At 45.0% G+C, this 22,220-nt stretch overlaps 1 protein-coding gene across 6 annotated transcripts in view; it reads left to right on the top strand.

Annotated features, from left to right (window-relative positions):
* The window catches only part of CNOT1 (CCR4-NOT transcription complex subunit 1), a 112,323-nt gene that overhangs the window by 15,155 nt on the left and 74,948 nt on the right, over positions 1-22,220 (top strand). For all 6 annotated transcript variants that reach the window (XM_023210079.1, XM_023210084.1, XM_023210082.2 and 3 more), the window contains exon 2: positions 13,711-13,986. In XM_023210079.1, the coding sequence (XP_023065847.1) occupies positions 13,885-13,986 (102 nt within the window). In that variant the 5' untranslated portion in view covers positions 13,711-13,884. The remainder of the gene's footprint in view (positions 1-13,710; positions 13,987-22,220) is intronic.

Here is a 22,220-nt window from a genome sequence, read left to right as displayed (position 1 = left end):
GTTATAACTGAGATTTTAATAAGTGAATCAACCTTTTGGAACTGCCTCATAAATCTAGAATCTTTGCCTCTTGGAGAAGTAGTTAATATCAGTAAGTATATAATCAGCCTTCCATAGAAGTTTTGCTTTTGTCGCCCGGGCTGGAGTGCAGTGGCATGATCTTGGCTCACTGCAACCTCCACCTCCTGGGTTCAAGCTATTCTCCTGCCTTAGCCTCCTGAGTAGCTGGGATTACAGGTGCGTGCCACCATGCCTGGCCAATTTTTGTACTTTTAGTAGAGATGGAGTTTCGTCGTATTGACCAGGCTGGTCTTGAACTCGTGACCTCAGGTGATCCATCCACCTTGGCCTCCCAGAGTGCTGGGATTACAGGCATGAGCTACTGCGCCCGTCCGATGTACAACATTTTCATGATTGCAGAAAGAGAGTGAAAAAAAGACAAGGCTCAGATTGACCTATTTTAGGTCAGAATGCTTCTTTGGAAGTAAAGACTTTTCAAGGTTAAACTTGGTTATCAGTTGGTGTAAGTATTCTGCATTTTTTTTTTAGTATTGGAAGTTGGCAGTTCAATAAACTGATAGCCTTGGGTCTTGCCTACTTGTCTTTTTAAAGTGCCTGATACTTAAATGTAGAGCAAGGTAGGTGGTAGAACGTTGCTGGCATCAGTGCTGTGGGAAACCAAACTGCCTTTACATCGATGTCTTTGCAGCGTGGCATGGTGGCACGTTCTTGTAGGTCTGGCTAATTGGGAGGCTCAAGTGGGAGGATCACTTGAGTCTAGAAGTTTGAGGTTGATAGCGAGGTGTGGTCACACCACTAGACTCTAGCCTGAATAACAGAGCAAGACCACCTCTATTAAAGGAAAAAACAAACAAATAGATGTCTTTGGTCCAGTTGGAAGGAGTTAAGGGGAGAAAAAGGAGGTGTGAGGGGCATTCCTTGTCCTCAAAGAAGAGATTGCATCAAACTACAGTATCCTTTTCTTAAATGTTTCTTTCTTTTTTTTTTTTTTCTGAGATGGAGTCTCCTCTGTCACCCAGGCTGGAGTGTGGTGGTGTGATCGAGGCTAACTGCAAGCTCCACCTCCCAGGTTCATGCAATTCTCCTGCCTCAGCCTCCCGAGTAGCTGGGACTACAGGTGCCTACCACCGTGCCCGGCTAATTTTTTGTATTTTTAGTAGAGACAGGGTTTCACCGTGGTCTCAATCTCCTGACCTTGTGATCTGCCCGCCTTGGCCTCCCAAAGTGCTGGGATTACAGGTGTGAGCCCCCGCGCCCGGCTTCTTAAATATTTCTAAAACCTGTTAGCAAGGAAGAACCTGACACTGCTCCTTAGGTCATTGGTTCTCAGGAATTGACTGGGAAGTTTATTTTATTTATTTATTTATTTTTGGAGATGGAGTCTCGCTCTGTCGCCCAGGCTGGAGTACAGTGGTGTGATCTCGTCTCACTGTAACCTGTGCCTGCTGGGTTCAAGCAGTTCTCCTGCCTCAGCCTCCCTAGTAGCTGGGACTACAGGTGTACGCTGTCACGCCCGGCTAACTTTTTGTATTTTAGTAGAGACAGGGTTTCACTATATTGCCCAGGCTGGTCTCGAACTCCTGAGCTCAGGCAATTCACCCACCTTGGCCTCCCAAAGCGGTAGGATTACAGGCGTGAGTCATCATGCTCAGCCTGACTGGGGAGTTTAAAACAGCCTGTACTCCCTTTCTCCAGCAGTGTTGACTCTCTTGGTCTTGGGTGGTGCTTAGGAGTCAGCATTTTATTTATTTATTTAGAGACCGAGTCTCGCTCTGTTGTGCAGGCTGGAGTGCAGTGGTGCGATCTCGGCTCGCTGCATCCTCCGCCTCCTGGGTTTAAGCGATTCTCCTGCCTCAGCCTCCCAAGTAGCTGGGACTACAGGCGCCTGCCACCATGCCTGGCTAATTTTTCATATTTTTAGCAGAGACAGAATTTCACCATGTTAGCAAGGATGATCTCAATCTCCTGACCTCAAGCGATCCACCCAGCTCGGCCTCCCAAAGTGGTGCGATTACAGGCGTGAGCCACCGCGCCTCGCCTATTTATTTCTTTATTGAGGCAGAGTCTTGCTCTGTCGCCCAGGCTGGAGTGCGTTGGTGCGATCTCATCTCACTGCAACCCCCCACCTCCTGGGTACCTGGGATTACAGGTATGTACCACCATGCCTGGCTAGTTTTTTGTATTTTTAGTAGAGACGGGGTTTTGCCATGTTGGCAAGGCCGGTCTTGAACTCCTGACTTCAAGTGATTCACCTGTCTCGGCCTCCTGAAGTGTTGGAATTACAGGCGTGAGCCTCCTTGCCCACGTTGCCCAACCAGGAATCAGCATTTTAAATATTGCCCTCTCTCCCCCTTTCCAGTTCTTATACGTAGCTGCCTTAGTTGAATAGCATTATAGTAAAGTCTGTATTTATTACATTAAACCTCTTGGTCAATGTTTCCTTTTGTGTATTCTGTAATACCTAAAGTGAGTACATAGTGTATAGTTAGGGCTCAAATGTTTGAGTTGCTAGGAATGCTCACTTTAGTAGATAATGATGTATTTGTATGTTTATTAGTAATATGTTAATGTATTATAATATGTTTTGTGTATATATATATATCTCACCCTGAGTGATCCCAGAAGGATATTCCTTCATGATAAAAGAAGGAATGGGAATAGTACAGTTTTCCAATTAAAAATGTTTTCTGGCCAAATAGTTCATGCCTATAATCCCAACACTTTGGGTGGCTGAGGTAGGAGGATTACTTGAGCTCAGGAGTTCCAGACCAGCCTGGGCAACAAAGTGAGACCCCATGTCTGCAAAAAAATAAAATAAGTAGCCAGGCATGGTGGCATGTACCTGTAGTCCCAGCTACTTGGGAGGCTAAGGCGGGAGGATCACGTGAGCCTAAGAGAGCAAGGCTGCATGAGCCATGATCACGCCATTGCACTTCAGCCTGGGCGACAAGCTCGAAACTCTCCCACCCCTCCAAAATTTTTATTTCCGTAGGTTATTGGGGGACAGGTGGTGTGGGTTACATGAGTAAGTTTTTTTTGTTTGTTTTTGAGAAAGAGTCTGTCTCTGTCACCCAGGCTGGAATGCAGTGGCAAGATCTTGGCTCACTGCAACCTCCCCCTCCCAGGTTCAAGCGATTCTCCTGCCTCAGCCTCCCAAGTAGCTGGGATTATAGGTGTGTGCCACCACACCCAACTAATTTTTGTGTTTTTAGTAGTGATGGAGTTTGTCACCACGTTGGTCAGGCTGGTCTCGAACTCCTGACCTCGTGATCCACCCGCTTCGGCCTCCTCAAGTGCTGGGATTACAGGCGTGAGCCACTGCACCCAGTGAGTAAGTTCTTTAGTGGTGATTTGTGAGAATTTGGTGAACCCATGACCTGAGCAGTGTATACTGTACCCACTTTGTGAATCCCCAAGGTCTATTAGACCTAATAGACCTGAATCCCCAAGGTCTATTGTGTCATTCTTACGCTTTTGCATCCTCATAGCTTAGCTTCCACTTATGAGTGAGAACATATGATGTTTGGTTTTCCATTCCTGAGTTACTTTGCTTAGAATAATAGTCTCCAGTCTCATCCAGGTCGCTGTGAATGCCATTAATTCATTCCTTTTTATGACTGAGTACTACTCTGTTGTGTGTGTATATATATACCACAGTTTGTTTATCCACTCGATGATGGATGGGCATTTGGATTGGTTCCATGTTTTGCAGTTGCGAATTGTGCTGCTATAAACGTGTGTGCAAGTATCTTTTTTGTATAATAACTTATTTTCCTCTGGACAGATACCCAGTAGTGGGATTGCTGGATCAAATGATAGTTCTATTTTTAATTCTTATTTTATTTTTTTTTTTTGAGACAGAGTCTCACTACATCACCCAGGCTGAAGTGCAGTGATGCGATCTCGGCTCACTGCAGCCTCAACCTCCCAGGCTCAACAATTTTCAGCCTCCCTAGTAGCTGGTATTACAGGCATGTGACACTATGCCCGGCTAATTTTTTGTATTTTTAGTAGAGGCAGGGTTTCACCATGTTGGCCAGGGTGGTCTCAAATTCATGACCTCAAGTTATCTGCCTGCTTTGGTCTCCCATAGTACTGGGATTACATTGTGAGCCACCGTTCCTGGTTCACTGTGTTTTGTAATACAGATTGGATACTCAGGTTTATTTGGTTTAGTTTATTTTTCTTGTCTTTTTTTTTTTTTTCCTTTTTGTGGAGAACGGAGTCTCGCTGTATTACCCAGGCAGGTCTCGAACTCCTGGGCTCGAGCTATCCTCCCACCTCTGCCTCCCTGAGAGCTGGGATTATAGGCGTGAGCCACCACGCCTGGCCTAGTTTATTTTTCTTTAAATTTTCTTTTTCTTTTTTTAAATTGAGACAGTCTCTCTCTCTCTCTGTCACCCTGGCTGGAGTGAAATGGCATAATTTCGGCTTGTTGCAACCTCCATGGCCCGAGTTTAAGCGATTCTCATGCCTTAGCCTCCCAAGTAGCTGGGACTACAGGCGCCTGCCACCACACCTGGCTAATTTTTTTTTGTATTTTTTAGTAGAGACGGGGTTTCACCATGTTGTCCAGGTTGGTCTTGAACTCCTGGCCTCAGGTAATCCACCCACCTCACCCTCCCAAAGTGCTGGGATTACAGGCGTGAGCCACCGCACCTGGCCTTTTCTTGAAATTTTCAATCATGCAGTATATTTACATGGCTCAGAAATAAATCAAAACCAAAAATGAAAGATATAATCAGTGAATTTTTGTTCTGACTTCTGTCTCTTCTCCTTTTTTCTCACCCATTCCCTTTTAGATAGCTCCTCTCCTCTCCTCTCCTCTCCTCTCCTCTCCTCTCCTCTCTCCTCTCTCCTCTCTCCTCTCTCCTCTCCTTTCCCTTCCTCTTTCTTCTTTCATCTTTACTCTTTCCTCTTCGAGACGGAGTTTCACTCTTGTTCCCCAGGCTGGAGTACAATGGCGTGATCTTCTCTCACTGCAACCTCCACCTCCTGGGTTCAAGCGATTCTCCTGCCTCAGCCTCCTAAGTAGCTGGGATTACAGGCATGTGCCGCCACGCCCAGCTAATTTTGTATTTTTAGTAGTGATGGGGTTTCTGCATGTTGGCCAGGCTGGTCTCAAACTTCTGACCTCAGGCGATTGCCTGCCTTGGCCTCCTGAAGTGCTGGGATTGCAGCCGGGAGCCACTTTGCCCAGCTCAGATAGCCATTTTTCATAGGCTTAGTTTCTTATCTTCACAAAAAAGCAACTATATATATGTATGCATATATACAAACAAAAGGTAGTGTATATACAAGTGCTTAAAGACACATGACTATATACACTGTCCAGGATGTTAATTCACCAGTCACCTAGTCCTCCCCAGCCATCTTTCATGCTCAGAGATACTGCTACAGTAAATAATACATCCATATGTTATACTTTTGAAGGTGTGTAGATTTCTGGACTTTTTTAGTGGGATTTTAAGTGAAAGCCTCTGTGTAACTACTGTTAATCGAGACCTTATTTGGGATCATGCTATTTAAGAGTTCTGCAGCTTTTCACTTAGCAACTTAGTGTCATGAGTATACTTTTTTGTTGACATTTAGCAAACTATGTACCACAGCTGCTCTTGGTTCTTTTTAGCTCGAATGTTCAATAGACAATTAGTAATATTGTATAGTGTTCTCTAGTGAAAATGTGAATGCCATTAAAATCCTTTTTCCCCCCAGCTCTGCAGTAGGTAGTGGTTTATGTATGGTAAAACTATATTTGAATTGGACATTAAGCATATTGGGTGGGTGTCCCATTGCATGTATGAAGATAATCTTTTTTTTTTTTTTTTTTGAGACGGTGTCTTGCTCTATTGTCCAGGCTAGAGTGCAGTGGCGTGATCTCAGCTCACTGCAACCTCCGCCTCCCATGTTCAAGCGATTCTCCCTGCCTCAGCCTCTCTGGTAGCTGGAATTACAGGTGCCCGTCACCACGCCTGGCTAATTTTTGTGTGTTTAGTAGAAACAGGCTTTTGCCATGTTGGCCAGGCTGATCTTGAACTCCTGACCTCAGGTGATCCTCCCGTCTCATCCTCCCAAAGTGGTGGGATTACAGTCATGAGCCAGTGCGCCTGGCCTGAAGATAATCTTTTTTTTTTTTTTTTTTTTTTTTTGAGGCGGAGTCTCGCTCTGTCGCCCGGACTGGAGTGCAGTGGCCGGATCTCAGCTCACTGCAAGCTCTGCCTCCCGGGTTTATGCCATTCTCCTGCCTCAGCCTCCGGAGTAGCTGGGACTACAGGCGCCCGCCACCTCGCCCGGCTAGTTTTTGTATTTTTAGTAGAGACGGGGTTTCACTGTGTTAGCCAGGATGGTCTCGATCTCCTGACCTAGTGATCCGCCCGTCTCGGCCTCCCAAAGTGCTGGGATTACAGGCTTGAGCCACCGCGCCCGGCCTGAAGATAATCTTTACACTCATTTATATTTGGGTGATTTATAGTATTTTAGTATTAGGAAAAGTACTGAGAATGGCCTTGTACAATCTTTGTTCCCCTCAGTTGCTGTTTTACTTATTTTTTGTTTTTTAAGGGATGGGATGTCACTGTATTGCCCAGGCTGGCCTCAAACTCCTGGGCTCAGGCGATCTTTTTGCTTGAGCTTTCTGAGTAGCAGGGAGTACCAGTGTGTGCCATCTCACCCAGCTATTATTTTACTTTTTATTTCTTATATTTTAATTATAGAGACACTGTCTCACAATGTTGCTCAGACATGTCTTGAACTCTTGAGCTCAAGTGATCCTCCTGCCTTGGCCTCCCAAAGTGCTAGGATTACAGGTGTGAACCACCATGCTTGGCTACTTTATATTATCGTAACCATATTTTTGGTAAATTTTTTGATATCATTGTTCAGGTAGCAGTTGACTTGTAGTATATTATTGTCAAATGTCAGTGACCTTTTATTTGCACTGTACATTGTTTAATTGAGAAGTGCTGTGAGAAGACTTAAGGAAACAAGGTAATTTGACTGGGTGCAGTGGCTCATGCCTGTAATCCTAGCACTTTGGGAGGTCTAGGCAGACGGATCGCTGAGCCTCAAAAATTAGCCATGTGGTGGCAGGCGCTTGTAGTCCTGCCTACTCAGGAAGCTGAGGTGGGAGGATCACCTGAGCCAGGGAGGCTGCGGTAAGCCGTGATTGTGCCACTGCCCTCCAGCCTGGGTGACAGAGACCATGTCTCAAAAAAAAAATAGATAATTTATTGCTTGGAAAGGATTTAGCATTTTTATTGTACGATTGCTGCTGTTAACTTATTTTCCTTAGAATTATGGTTGTTTCCCATGTTGAAATATCAGTGGCATGATAATGACAAGTCCTCTGGAGTTTTGGAGGGATGTATATATGTGTTTTTATTTTATTTTATTTTATTTTTTTTTGAGACGGAGTCTGGCGCTCTGTCGCCCAGGCTGGAGTGCAGTGGCCGGATCTCAGCTCACTGCAAGCTCTGCCTCCCGGGTTTATGCCATTCTCCTGCCTCAGCCTCCCAAGTAGCTGGGACTACAGGCGCCCGCCACCTCGCCCAGCTAGTGTTTTTGTATTTTTTAGTAGAGACGGGGTTTCACCATGTTAGCCAGGATGGTCTCGATCTCCTGACCTCGTGATCCGCCTGTCTCGGCCTCCCAAAGTGCTGGGATTACAGGCTTGAGCCACTGCGTCCGGCCCCTATTTTATTTTTTTTTTGAGACAGTCTTGCTTTGTCAGTCACCCAGTCTGGAGTGCAGTGGTGGCATGATCTCGGCTCACTTTAGCCTCCGCCTCCCAGGTTCGTTCAAGCGATTCTCCTGCCTCAGCCTCCTGAGTAGCTGGGATTACAGGTGCATACCACCACACTCGGCCAATTTTTGTATTTTTAGTAGAGATAGGGGTCACCATGTTGGCCAGGCTGGTCTCGAACTCCTGACCTCAGGTGATCCACCTGCCTCAGCCTCCCAAAGTGCTGGGATTATAGGTGTGAGCCACCACACCCAGCAATGTGTGTTTTTAATGATGAAGATTGGGAGATTTGTTGAAATGGTAGCCATTTTTGGAGTGTTGTTTTGAGATGGAGTTTCGCTCTTGTTGCCCCAGCTGGAGTGCAACGGCGTGATCTTGGCTCTCCGCAACCTCCACCTCCCGGGTTCAAGCGATTCTTCTGCCGCAGCCTCCCAAGTAGCTGGGATGCTGGGATTACAGGCATACGCCACCATGCGTGGCTAATTGTGTGTGTGTGTGTGTGTGTGTGTGTGTGTGTGTGTGTGTGTTTAAGCAGAGATGGGGTTTCTCCATGTTGGTCAGGCTGGTCTCCAACTCCCAACCCTCAGGTCATCGGCCCTCCTTGGCCTCCCAAAGTGCTGGGATTACAGGCATGAGTCACCACGCCCGGCCTTTTGCAGTGTTTTTTTTAAGGCTTTGGCCTGGATGTGAAGTTAATCATTAAAACTATCTGAGTCCCTGGCATGTAAAGAGCCAATAGTATACATATAGAATGATCCTGCACTACAAATCCCTTATAGTGAATGAATATCTTGGAATCTCAACTTTAATGATGTTAAAATTATTAACTCTCTAAATATTTTTGTGATGAACTTGTTGGAAAATGACTATAGCTTTTTGTTACAGTATTTAAAAATGGCCTATAAATAATGACATGTGACCTAACTCTGTATACACATAATGCTAGAGGTTTATTGGAAGGCTGTTTACACCTTTGTGTAGTATATGCTACTAAGGCTAAATCACTTGTTGTCTATTCTCATGTAATTGTTGTATATGACTAGCAGTATTTCAGTGGATTTTCGTGTTTTTTTGGTAGAGTGAAAATACAGGTTACAAAGTCCTAAGCTTCAATTTATATCTTATTCATTGAACAAATATTTAGTGAGTTCTTACTGTGGGACATGAAGTATGTATAATAAATTGGCGCAAAGTAAATAATTACTATAGTTGTTGTTATATAACTTATATCCTAATATGAGGACACAAGAAAAATATAAGTATGATATGTGGAAAAATACATGGGGCAGGGGTGTGGGGATTACAATTTTGCATAGGGTAGTCAGAGTGGTCTTCACTGAGAAGGTGATGTTTGAGTAAAGACTTAAAGAGAGGTAGTTAGCCATATTGCTATCCACAAGAAGGGCATTCCAGACTGAGGTATCAGTTTGGTGCAGAGCCATTAAGGTGAGAGTGTACCTGAGAAGCAACAAGGAGGCCACTGTGGCCAGAGAGAACTGAGTAGGGGAAGAAGAGTATAAGAGGAAGCCAGAAGAGTACCTACCAGTGGTTAGGTCCCTTAACCTAACCACTGTTTGTTCATTGGACATTTTAAAGACTTTGGCTTCTTTCCATTCTTTGAGTCAGTGGAGGGTTTTGAGAACAGGGTGACACATCTGAGTTTTAGACACACACACATACACTTTTAAATTGTAGAGGTAGGGTCTAGGTATGTTATCCCAGGCTGGAATGCAAGTGGTGTGATCATAGCTAACTGCAGTGTTGAACTCCTGCGTTCAAGCAGTCCTCCTGCCTCAGCATCACAAGTAGCTAGGACTGCAAGTGTGAGCCACCATGCCTGGGTTTTGAGTTTTTTTTTTTTTTTTTGAGACAGAATTTCGCTCTGTAGCCCAGGCTGGAGTGCAGTGGCGCTCTCTTGGCTCACTGCAAATTCCACCTCCTAGGTTCACACCATTCTGCCTCAACCTCCCAAGTAGCTGGGCCTACAGGCACCCGCCACCTCGCCCGGCTAATTTTTTGTATTTTTAGTAGAGATGGGGTTTCAACGTGTTAGCCAGGATGGTCTCGATCTCCTGACCTCGTGATCTGCCCGCCTCAGCCTCCCAAAGTGCTGGGATCACAAGCGTGAGCCACTGCACCCAGCCGGTTTTGAGTTTTTTGTTTGAAAATTATTTTTCTCAGGACAATGTGTTGAGAATAGACCGTAGGACGCAAGTGTAGCAGGGAGACCAAGTTAGAGGGCTAGCATAGTAATCCAGGTGAGAGATTGATGGTCTTTATCATAGCTTGGATATTGTGAGCAATGGTTGGATTCTGGTTATATTTTATAGGCAGAGCCAAAAGAATTTCCTGTCAGATTGGCTGGATAGGGAGGGAGTAGGAGGACTCTTAAGATTTTGACCTGAGTAAGTTTAAGGGTGAAATTAGCACCAACTGAGATGGAGAGTGCTTTGCAGGGTGTGACATTATTAAATGGGGGGAAGACAAGGAGATTTTTTTTGAATACGGTATGTTTGAGATACGAAGTAGAGATTATATTATACAGATTTGGACACTATGAGAGAGGTTTGGGCTGAAGATAGAACTTTTGAGAGAGTTATTGATATAGATAGTTTTTCTTAAAAAATTTTAAAAAATGTATTCTTTTATTTTATTTTTTGAGACAGATTCTCGCTCTGTTGCCCAGGCTGGAGTGCAGTGGCACAATCTTGGCTCACTACAACATCCACCTCCTGGGTTTAAGCGATTCTCCTGCCTCAACCTCCTGGGTAGCTGGGATTACAGATGTGCACCATCACATCTGGCTAATTTATAGTTTTTTTTTTTTTTTGAGACAGAGTCTTGCTCTGTTGACCAGGCTGGAGTGCGGTGGCATGATCTCGGCTCACTGCAACCTCCGCCTCCCAGGTTCAGGCAGTTCTCCTGTCTCAGCCTCCCCAGTAGCTGGGATTATAGGCTTGCACCACCACGCCTGGCCTATAGATGGTTTTTTAAGCCATAAGACCATAGGCCAGATGCGGTGGCTCACGCCTAGAATCCCAACACTTTGGGAGGCCGAGACGGGTGGATCACCTGAGGTCGGGAGTTCGAGACCAGCCTGACCATCATGGAGAAACCCGGTCTCTACTAAAAAAAAAAAAACTCTACTAAAAAAATAACACAATTATTAAGTCGTGGTGGCGCATGCCAGTAATCCCAGCTACTCGGGAGGCTGAGGCAGGAGAATCATGTGAACCCGGGAGGTGGAGGTTGCAGTGAGCTGAGATTGCGCCATTGCACTCCAGCCTGGGCAAGAGTGAAAGCTGAGATTGTGCCGTTTAACTCCAGCCTGGGCAACAGGAGCGAAACGGTCTTTAAAAAAAAAAAAAAAAAAAATGACTGAAGTAGATTACTAAGAAAGTTAATCTAGAGAAGAAAAGTTCAAGGACTCCAGTATTGTGAAGCCGAAAGTCATCAGAGTAGACCAGAGAGACCAGTGAAATGCCGTGTTAGTAACAAAATAAGTGTATCCATCATCTTTTTATTGTTTACTTAAAAGTATTTTACTTCTTTTTTTTTTAATAGACAGGGTCTCGCCATGCTGCCCAGGCTTGTCTCAAACTCCTGGGCTCAAGTGATCCTCCTGCCTCAGCCTCCCAAAGTGCTGGGATTACAGGTGTTAGCCACAGTGCACAGGCCTTTTGTTTGTTTGTTTGTTTTAGGTGGGTATGGAGCAGTAGTATATGTAGAACCTTTGATTTGTCTAGATAAAACTATGTAGCCTTTATACATTAAACTGTTACTTTTGCTTTGTCTTGATAAAACTATGTAACCTTTATACATTAAGAAACTGTTAGAGATAAAGGTTTTAAATGGCCTCTTAAAGGGGCTTTAATCTTCCTGAGTTTACTGCATCTTACATGGTGAGTTTCGATTGTAATGAAACTGCAAGTGGACTTCAGAACACAAAGCTGTGGATAAGCTCAGCTCCTTTCCTTCAGAGATTTTTGTGTTTCAGTGGTTCTTGGTGAATTCCTTAAAAAATAGGTGTTGTAGCTGGGCACGGTGGCTCAGGCCTGTAATCCCAGCACTTTGGGAGGCCGAGGAGGGCGGATCATGAGGTCAGGAGTTAAAGACCAGCCTGGGCATCATGGGGAAACCCTGTCTCAACTAAAAATACAAAAACTAGCCGGGATGCGGGCTCCATAGCTCATGCCTGTAGTCCCAGCATTTTGGAAGGCTGAAGCAGATGGATCGCCTGAGGTCAGGAGTTCAAGACCAGCCTGGCCAACATGGTGAAACCCCTTCTTTACTAAAAATACAAAAAACTAGCTGGGCATGGTGGCTGTTGCCTGTGATTCCAGCGACTCGGGAGGCTGAAACAGGAGGATCAGTTGAGACCCAGGAGGCCGAGGTTGCAGTGAGCTGAGACCGCGCCATTGAACTCCACCCTTGGCAACAGGAGAGAAACTCTGTCTCAAACAACAACAACAACAAAAAATAGAGATGCGCTCTCACTATGTTTTTCAGGCTTTTCTCAAACTCCTGGCTTCAAGCAATCCTTCCAACCTCAGCCTCCCAAAGTGTTGGGATCAAAACACTTCGGCGTGAGCCACTGCACTGCCACATTTGTCTTTTTATAGAGAATAGTTCTCATTCAGCAGATGGCTGGAGTTAAACTGATAATCATCCTGTCATTTTAGCTGTACTGCTACTTTGGGCTTCCCTTTTTGAATTCTCCCAGTGAACAGTTTCAACAATGCAGGAAGCAGTTTGGCTTCTGGAGTCATTACTTGTACAGCCATTCAAATACCTAAGGTATTAAGTATAAGACCAAACTACCTGATTCTGAAGCAGTAACGTAAAGAATAAAGTGAATACATAGTGTCTTATAAATAGGTCGCAGATACCATGGGAAGAGAGTCTGAAAATGAGAGGTGAATGTTCTTTCCACAAACCTTAGTTTCAAGTAAGTTTCCACTTGCTGCTTCCAAAGGGTATAGTAGAAATTATTTTGAAATAGGTAAAATAGAAATCTTAAGTGTTACATGTTGTCTTACTAAAGTGAAACTCTTTGGTTGAGTATTTTCTTTTTTTGAGACGGAGTCCTGCTCTCTCACCCAGGCTGGAGTGCAGTGGCATGATCTTGGCTCACCGCAACTCCACCTCCCTGGTTCAAGCAATTCCCCTGCCTCAGCCTCTTGAGTAGCTGGGATTACAGGCACACACCACCATGCCTGGCCAAATTTTTTTGTGTTCTTAGTAGAAACGGGATTTCACCATGTTGGCCAGACTGGTCACGAACTCCTGATCTCAGGCAGTCCGCACACCTTGGCCTCCCAAAGTGCTGGGATTATAGGCATATTTTTTCCCCCCCAGATGGAGTCTTGCTCTGTCACCCAAAGCTGAAGCGCAATGGCGCAATCTCAGCTGACTGCACCCTCCGCCTCCCAGGTTCAAGCAATCCTGCCTCAGCCTCCTGGGTAGCTGGGATTACAGGCGTGCGCCACCATGCCTGGCTAATTTTTGTATTTTTAGTAGAGATGAGTTTCACCATGTTGGCCGGGCTAGTCTCGAACTCTTGTGATCTGTCCGCCTTGGCCTCGCAAAGTGCTGGGATTACAGACATGAGCCACCGCACCCAGCCACATATTTTATTTTTATACCTGCCCTGCCTAATTGAGAAACTTGGCATCTCTTACCAGCAGTGGTTGAGCTACTTTATTGTCTTTTTAAAGTCCTTGGTAACATTTTAGGTACTAACACAGAGATGATGGTAGTTTAACCCTATTCTCTTCTAATTATTTTTTTTATGGCTAGTCAAGTGAAGCAGTGGGACTGGCAAGGAACAAAGAAATCTGCAACTAGTTGTGATCAGTTAGTTGTAAACATCACTGCACTTGGACCAGCCTCCTTTTTCCTTTAATTTAAAAATCTGGATTTGTATGTGTGTTTTTTTTTTTAAACAGGTGCCATGTTTCAGAACAGAGTAAGACCCCTGGTAAAGAAGAACTGAAGATATTATACAGATACCAGAGATAGCCTAATTACAGAGAAAGCATTAACCTGCCTCTGAGGTGACTAAAGGGGAATAATGGTGATTTTGCGCCGGGCTCGGCCGCCTGCTTCCGCCCCAACCAGCAATGAATCTTGACTCGCTCTCGCTGGCCTTGTCTCAAATCAGCTACCTGGTGGACAATTTAACCAAGAAAAATTACCGAGCCAGCCAGCAGGAAATACAGCATGTAAGTAAACTAGCCAGAAAACAAATGCCGTTGAAGGAATGAATAGACAGTGGAAAGAAAACCACACATTTATGTGGGCAAGTTGCATGAAAGGTAACAAACTTTTGCCCCTTATTTCAAGTGATTTCTGTCATCATCTGTAAAAGAGCTCTTAGCCCAGTCCTTTTTTTTGGAGACAGTCTTACTCTGTCACCCAGGCTGGAGTGCAGTGGCATGATCTTGGCTCACTGCGTCCTCTGCCTCCCGGCTTCAAGCAGTTCTCCTGCCTCAGCCTCCCGAGTAGCTGGGATTACAGACATGTGCCACCACGTCTGGCTGTATTTTTAGTAGAGATGGGGTTTCACCATGTTGGTCAGTCTGGTCTCGAACTCCCAACCTCAAGTGATCCGCCTCGGCCTCACTCTGGGATTACAGGCGTGAGCCACCACGCCCAGCCCAATTTTTTTAAAAAAAAGATTTTTCACGGCTTTTTATTTTCCATGGAAATTACAAAATAGGTCTGACCTGTCTTTGGGCTGGTGCTCAGGGCCCTGAGAAACCTGCTAGCTAGGGTTTTCCTTTCTTTACTTTTTTTTTGAGATAGAGTCGCCCAGGCTAGTGTGCAGTGGTGCAATTTCGGCTTACTGCAACCTCCGCCTCCTGGAGGAGCCTGAGCTCTGTCGCTCAGGCTGGAGTGCAGCGACGTGATCTCGGTTTACTGCAACCTCCTTCTCCTGGGTTCAAGCGATTCTCATGCCTCAGCCTCCTGAGTAGCTGGGACTACAGGCGCCCGCCACCACGCCCAGCTAATTTTTTTTTTGTTTTTTGAGACGGAGTCTCGCTCAGCTTCTCAGGAGTGCAGTGGTGTGACCTTAGCTCACTGCAACCACCATCTCCCAAGTTCAAGCGGTTCTTCTGTCTTAGCCTTCCGAGTAGCTGGGATTATAGGCATGCGCCATCATGCCCGGCTAATTTTTGTATTTTAGTAGAGATGAGGTTTCACCATGTTGGCCAGGCTGGTCTTGAACTCCTGACCTCAGGTGATCTGCCCGCCTCGGCCTCCCAAAGTGCTAGGATTACAGGTGTGAGCCACCACGCCCGGCAGATTTTTATATTTTTAGTAGAGACAGGGTGTCACCATGTTGGCCAGGCTGATCTGAAACTCCTGACCTCAGGTGATCTGCACGCCTTGGCCTCCCAAGGTGCTGGGATTATAGGCATGAGCTCTTGCGCCTGGCTCCCAGGCTTTTCTTAAACAGGGTTGGGGATGGTCCCCAGCCAACTTCATGTCTGGGTTTTCCATGATAGTGAAGTCGGAAGCCAGCAGTGCAGCTGCCACCTACTTCTGTCCAGCCAGACCCTTGCCCTTGCTGATCACAGTCCTGGGGCTGGACTGCTTCACATAGGTTGTCTTTTGGCCTTGGAGTATCCTTTATCAGAACCTTGGGGCCCTGGACTCCTTCACTCAGTACTTGGTGGGCCACCATCACACCCTCCTGTGCAGTAGGTGTATTCACTTGCCTGGCTGAGTCATGTGGGAGAATCCTTGTATGGTTCCTACAGACTTTCCTCTTTGAGATAGTGTCTCTCCATGTTTGATTGCTTACAGATCAAAGTGCCAAAAACGAACCTCAAGATAGCTGAAAGTTTTCTTTACGCTTTTACATTTATTCTCAACATTTTTTCTGTGTTGGGGAGGGTAGTGAAGTGTTTATTCAGTGATCGTTCTACTTTCTTTTTTTTTCTGAGACAGAGTTTTACTCTGTCGCTCAGCTGGAGTACAGTGGCGCTCACTGCAGCCTCATTCTCCTGGGTTTGAGCAATCTTCCTATTTCAGCCTCCCGAGTAGCTGGGATTACAGGCTTCCGCCACCACACCCAGCTAATTTTTTGTATTTTTAGTAGAGAGGGAGTTTCACCATGTTGGCCACGCTGGTCTCCAACTCCTGACCTCAGGCCATTTGCCCGCCTCGGCCTCCCAAAGGGCTGTGATTACAGGTGTGAGCCATCATGCCCTGGCCAATCTTTGTACTTTCTAGAAATTGTCCTTCAAAGCTATTTAAGCTAGTTAGTCCTTTTTTTATCTTTTTCTTTTTAAATGCCCTGGTTGAGCTTGAATAGACCAGTTGTTAAAAAAGAAATAGAAAAAGATTTTAGCTGTTCAGTCCTATTTGGCAAGAGGACTTCCAGCTACCTTCTTACGGTTCTTGACTATCAGGACCCTTGTGTCCTCTGGGGTAAGCCACATGTTAAATTGACTTTCGTTTTTTTTGAGATGGAGTCTCGCTTTGTCGACCAGGCTGGAGTGCAGTGGTGTGATCTCGGCTCACTTCAAGCTCCGCCTCCTGGGTTCACGCCATTCTCTTGCCTCAGCCTTCCGAGTAGCTGGGACTACAGGTGCCTGCCACCACGCCCGGCTAATTTTTTTGTATTTTTAATAGAGACAGGGTTTCTCCGTGTTAGCCAGGATGGTCTCGATCTGACCTCGTGATCCACCCGCCTCGGCCTCCCAAAGTGCTGGGATTACAGGTGTGAGCCACCGCGCCCAGCCGTAAATGGACTTTTTAGTATGTATACCTTTGCCCCCACCTTCTGATGAGAACACCTTGCCCTCACCACCACTATTTACCTCTCTTTTCCCAATTATTTTTCTACCTTGCTGGAACAAGATAAAGTGACACTTGCATTGTACATCAATTCCACGTACTTTTATTAGGTACTTGTGAGGTAGGATTTTATCCTTTCAAACTTACATTTCTCATGCTATAGAGAAAGATAAGGAAGATGAGCAAGTTCCCAGAACAGGGCAGGCTGAGCGGTCACACAGGCATGGAGCACATGCTGAGAACCTAGAGGGAAGGACTGCAGAGTGCCATCCCGGATGCTGCAGCCGGAAGTGGTCCTTCCCTCCACTTGGCCCCTAACACCATGCTCTGTAGTGTGCAGGGGTCTGATGGCACTGCTAGATTGCTCCTTCAGCTAAGGGCCACATCTTAGACAGCTTTACTTTTCCCTTCAGCCCTTGTCCCACTGCCTTGCACACAGGTGCTCTATCAGTGTTCATTGAACAAAGGAGGGAAACTGATTTCAGTTTCACTTGTTCAGTATCATTCCAGTTTTTATGTGAAAATTGCACAACCCATTTGGGGTACCTTCATCTCAAAAGAAAAGCACAAGACTGCCTTTGATACCTTTCTGTGGATTCCGTGGTGAAAAACCTTTATGCTTTTCATACTTTTCTATTCTCCGTAACTTTCTTCAAAAGTATCTCTTTCCACCTCTGACTTACTCAAACACAAAAGCATTCCTGTTTTAGAGATTCTGGCCCATGGGTTGTCTGGCTAGTTACGGCCTCTCCCGTTCACCTGGTTATACTTTATTACTGGTGACTGGTTGGAGAGGCAGGATCACTGACTCTGTCACCCCTAAGAGCCATTAGGACCCCTTCCCTGGAGGACGGCCTGCTTGTTCTCTGGGGCCTAGTCCTCATTTCCCTTCCATGATACAGTGGGGCAGGTTATTTTTATTAAGCAAACATTTATGAGAACCCCCTCCCCAAAATAAAGTCCCCAAGTAAAGCACAACTCTGAGAGGTTGTGGACTATGAATTGTTTCTGGGGAAGATAAATTTCTGCAAATATATTTTAATCTTTCCCTCTATCTGTCTTGTGATTAAGGGGTTGCTTTTTGGTAAGGATTTTTTTTTTTTTTTTTAATTGAGATGGAGTTTTATTTTTATTTTTTGAGATGGAAAATTATTTTTGATCATAGAGTTAGGCATTATGGAAATTCAAGCCAGATTTTTAAAAACCTGGTCGTCTCCAAAGAGAAATAATGACAGTAATAGTGGTGTGGGGAACAATATGGTAGATTATTGAATGAAACGGATTAACTTGAATAAAATGCTGTGACTTGTATCTCTAAAACAAATTATAAAATGTGATGGGACTTGTTTTGGTCTGGTTCCTCTTTTTTTTTCTTTATTGGTTCCTTTGTTTTTCACATTTTAAAAAATTGAAATATCCACAGGTTGTAAAAATCACCTTTTTTTTTTTTTGACGGAGTCTCGCTCTGTCTCCCAGGCTAGAGTGCAGTGGTGCGATCTCTGCTCACTGCAGCCTCCACCTCCCGGGTTCAAGCAGTTCTCCGCCTCAGCCTCCCGAGTAGCTGAGATTACAGGCACCCACCACCATGCCCGGGTAATTTTTTTGTATTTTTAGTACAGACGGGGTTTTCACCATCTTGGTCAGGCTGGTCTTGAACTCCTTACCTTGTGATCCACCTGCCTCAGCCTCCCAAAGTGCTGGGATGCTGGGATTACAGGTGTGAGCCATTGTGCCCAGCTTTTTTTTCTTTTTCTTTTTCTTTTCTTTTTTTTTGAGACGGAGTTTCACTATTGCTGCCCGGGCTGGAGTGCAATGGTGCGATCTTGACTCACTGCAACCTTCACCTCCTGGGTTCAAGACATTCTCCTGCCTCAACTTCCCGAGTAGCTGGAATTACAGGCATCCACCACAATGCCTGGCTAATTTTGTTTGTGTTTTTAGCAGAGACGGGATTTCACCACGTTGGCCAGGCTGGTCTCAAACTCCTGACCTCAGGTGATCCACCCACCTTGGCCTTCCAGAGTGCTGGGATTACAGGTGTGAGCCACCATGCCCGGCTTCTTTTTTTTTTTTTTTTTTCTTAAACGAGACAGTATTGGTCTGTTTCCCAGGCTGGAGTCCAGTGGCATAATCTCAGCTGACTTCAATCTCCGCCTCTGGGGTTCAAGTGATTTCCAAGCCTCTCCCTCCCAAGTAGCTGGGATTACAGGTGTGCACCACCACATTGGCTTATTTTTGTTTGTATTAGAGATGGGGTTTCACCATTGTAGGCCAGGTTAGTCTCAAACTTCTGGCCTCATGTGATCCATCCGCCTCGGCCTCCCAAAGTGCTGGGATCAAAGACATGAGCCACCACGCCTGGCCAGATTCACCCTTTTAAAATACATAATTTGGTAGTTTTTTAGATTCACAAAGTTGTGCAACCATAACCACTATCTAATTTCAGAACATTTTCATTACCTCAGAAAGAAATACCTGGGTTAATTTGCACTCATTTTTCTTTTCCTCCTCCGTCTAGCCCTTAGTGACCACTATTCTATTTCTGCCTTGATGGATTTGCGTATTCTGAACATTTCATATAAATGGAATCGTACTATATGTGGCCTTCTGTGTCTGCCTTTCTTTTTTTGTTTTTTTTGATTTTGGTTGAGTTTGAGACTCCAACTCTTGTTGCCCAGGCTGGAGTGCAATGGCGTGATCTCTACTCACTGCAACCTCTGCCTCCTGGGTTCAAGCGATTCTCCTGCCTCCAGAGTTGCTGAGATTATAGGCATGCACCACCACGCCCAGCTAATTTTGTATTTTTAGTAGAGACAGGGTTTTTCCATGTTGATCAGGCTGGTCTTGAACTCCCAACCTCAGGTGATCCACCTGCCTCGGCCTCCCAAAGTGCTGGGATTACAGGCATGAGCCACTATGCCCCTCCTTGCCTTTTTTCATTTAATGTTTTCAAGTAATATTCATCTGTATTGTAGCATGTATCAGTACTTCATTTCTTTTTATGGCTAAATAATATTCCACTATATAGATATTTCATATTTTGTATATCCATATCATCAGTTGATGGATATTTAGTTTTGTTTCTACTTTCTTTGGCTACTGTGAATATGGCTGCTATCAGCATTTGTTTAATTTGACTTTTCCTCATTTATGTTTTGAAACAGAGTCTCACTCTGTTGCCTAGGTTGGAATGCAGTGGCAAGATCATAATCTCCTGAAACTCCTGGGCTAAAGCAGTTCTTCTGCCTCAGCCTTGTGAGTAGCTAGGACTACAGGCGTGTGCTACCATGCCTGGCTAACTTTTTTTCTTTTTTTCCCCTTGAGACGGAGTTTTGCTCTTGTTGCCCAGGCTGGAGTAAGTACAATGGCACCTTCTCTGCTCACTGCAACTTCTGCCTCCCAGGTTCAAGCGATTCTCCTGCCTCAGCCTCCCAAGTAGCTGTGATTACAGGCATGTGTCACTATGCCCGGCTAATATTGTATTTTTAGTAGAGACGAGGTTTCTCCATGTTGGTCAGGCTGGTCTCGAACTCCTGACCTCAGGTGATCCACCTGCCGTGGCCTCCCAAAGTGCTGGGATTACAGGTGTGAGCCACTGCAGCCAGCCAGTTTTTGTATTTTGAATAGAGACTAGGTTTCACTATGTTGGCCAGGCTAGTTTTGAACTCCTGACCTCAGGTGATCCACCCACCTTGGGCAAAGTGCTGGGATTACAGTCGTGAGCCATCATGCACAGCCTAGACTCTATATTATTAATCACTAGGTGCATTAATGTTCCCTCCTCAGCCTCTCAAAGTGTTGGGATTACAGGCGTCAGCCACCGCGCCTGGCCAAAATGTACTTTTTTTTTTTTTTTTTGAGACGGAGTCTCGCTCTGTTGCCCAGACTGGAGTGCAGTGGCGCGATCACGGCTCACTGCAACCTCCCCCTCCCGGGTTCACTCCATTCTCCTGCCTCAGCCTCCCGAGCAGCTGGGACTACAGGCGCCCACCACCATGCCCGGCTAATTTTTTATATTTTTATTTTGAGACGGAGTCTCGCTCTGTCTCCCGGGCTGGAGTGCAATGGCCGGATCTCAGCTCACTGCAAGCTCCGCCTCCCGGGTTTACGGCATTCTCCTGCCTCGCCCTCCCGAGTAGCTGGGACTACAGGCGCCGCCACCTCGCCCTGCTGGTTTTTTGTATTTTTTAGAAGAGACGGGGTTTCACCGTGTTAGCCAGGATGGTCTCGATCTCCCGACCTCATGATCCACCTGCCTCGGCCTCCCAAAGTGCTGGGATTACAGGCGTGAGCCACCGTGCCCGGCCCGAAATGTATATTCTTAACCTGTGTTTTGTTTTTGCTGTTTGTTTCACAGTTTCTTAAAATAGGTTCCATGCTGATTCTTTGTGTTTTTATTTTCGAATTGTTCTAATTATTTATTCACATCAACAATCTTGGGCATGCTTGAGGGTGAGGAGTATGTTGGGGATAGTGTCTCCCCTTTCTGTTTTCAGGTTTGGTAATGGTTGCCGCCTCCTCTTCCACATTCTGCTTTTCCAGCACACTCCTTTGACTAGATAGTTAATCACAGATATTAAAATGATATCTTGATTCTTCCCTCAGCTCTATGCTCTTGACCATTCTGCAATTTTTGTGGGCTGATGTGGGTCTCTAAATGGAGAACTTTTTTCTTTCATGGTTTATTGATGCTGCAGATTCATCACTTGAACAGTGGATAATTGTATGTTTTGGGGCATTTATCAGTCCTAAATATTTTAATTTCTGAATTTATCAGTTTCAAAGAGAAATCTGACTTTGGCCCATTATTAGAGGTGGTAAGAAGGACCTCTCTGGACTACTTTGTTTGTTTGTTTTAGGGAGATGGAGTCTTGGTGTCTTTACCAGCCTGGAATGCAGTGGCTGTTCACGGGCGCATTCATGGCACACTGCAGCCTCCAGCTCCTGGCCTCAAGTGATCATCCTGCCTCACCCTTCCCCAGTAGTTAGGACTATAGGTGTGCTCCACCACGCCCAGCTTGTTTATATAATACTTTTTAATTTAAGAGTTGCTTTTACAGCCACTCAGTCTTTTTAATACCATGTTAATAGGGAAGATTTTTTTTTAAAGTCTGTGTTGCAGTAACTAAAGACAGACATTTTATGGCTGTGAATGGAATGTGTTTTTCTACACTGCCATGCTGTCTGCTCCTCACCAGGAGCAACTGTTTCTTCTAAAACTAAAGTAGTATTTTACAAACAAAATCTTAATGTTACAAAGATGTTAAAGTAAGATTATATTTATCCTCTGAAATTAAGCCCTACACATTTTTGCTTAAAATAGAAACCATTCTACCAGTTGGTAAGGGGAGACTAGTATAATAATTAAAAAACTGTATTAAACACCTTACAATCTGGTAGCAAAATCTTAGGCTGTATGAAAAATTAAGTATATCAAAGGCTTTTTGCAGTATTTCTATAATGTTTCGATTTATGACTGTAGTAAAACATTGTGATCTAGGAGCCACATATTAAGAGGGATATTAGCAAATAAGTCTATGATGTCAGAGATTTAGAAAATTATATGGAATGGTTGAAAAAAATCATATTGAATGGTAGACACTATTTGACCTAAAGAAGACACATGAGGGAGGATTAAGACTTAGAGTGT

The sequence above is a fragment of the Piliocolobus tephrosceles genome, chromosome 17 (genome assembly GCF_002776525.5).
Source record: "Piliocolobus tephrosceles isolate RC106 chromosome 17, ASM277652v3, whole genome shotgun sequence".
Taxonomy (NCBI): domain Eukaryota; kingdom Metazoa; phylum Chordata; class Mammalia; order Primates; family Cercopithecidae; genus Piliocolobus; species Piliocolobus tephrosceles.
This window is presented reverse-complemented; position numbering and strand designations above follow the sequence as displayed.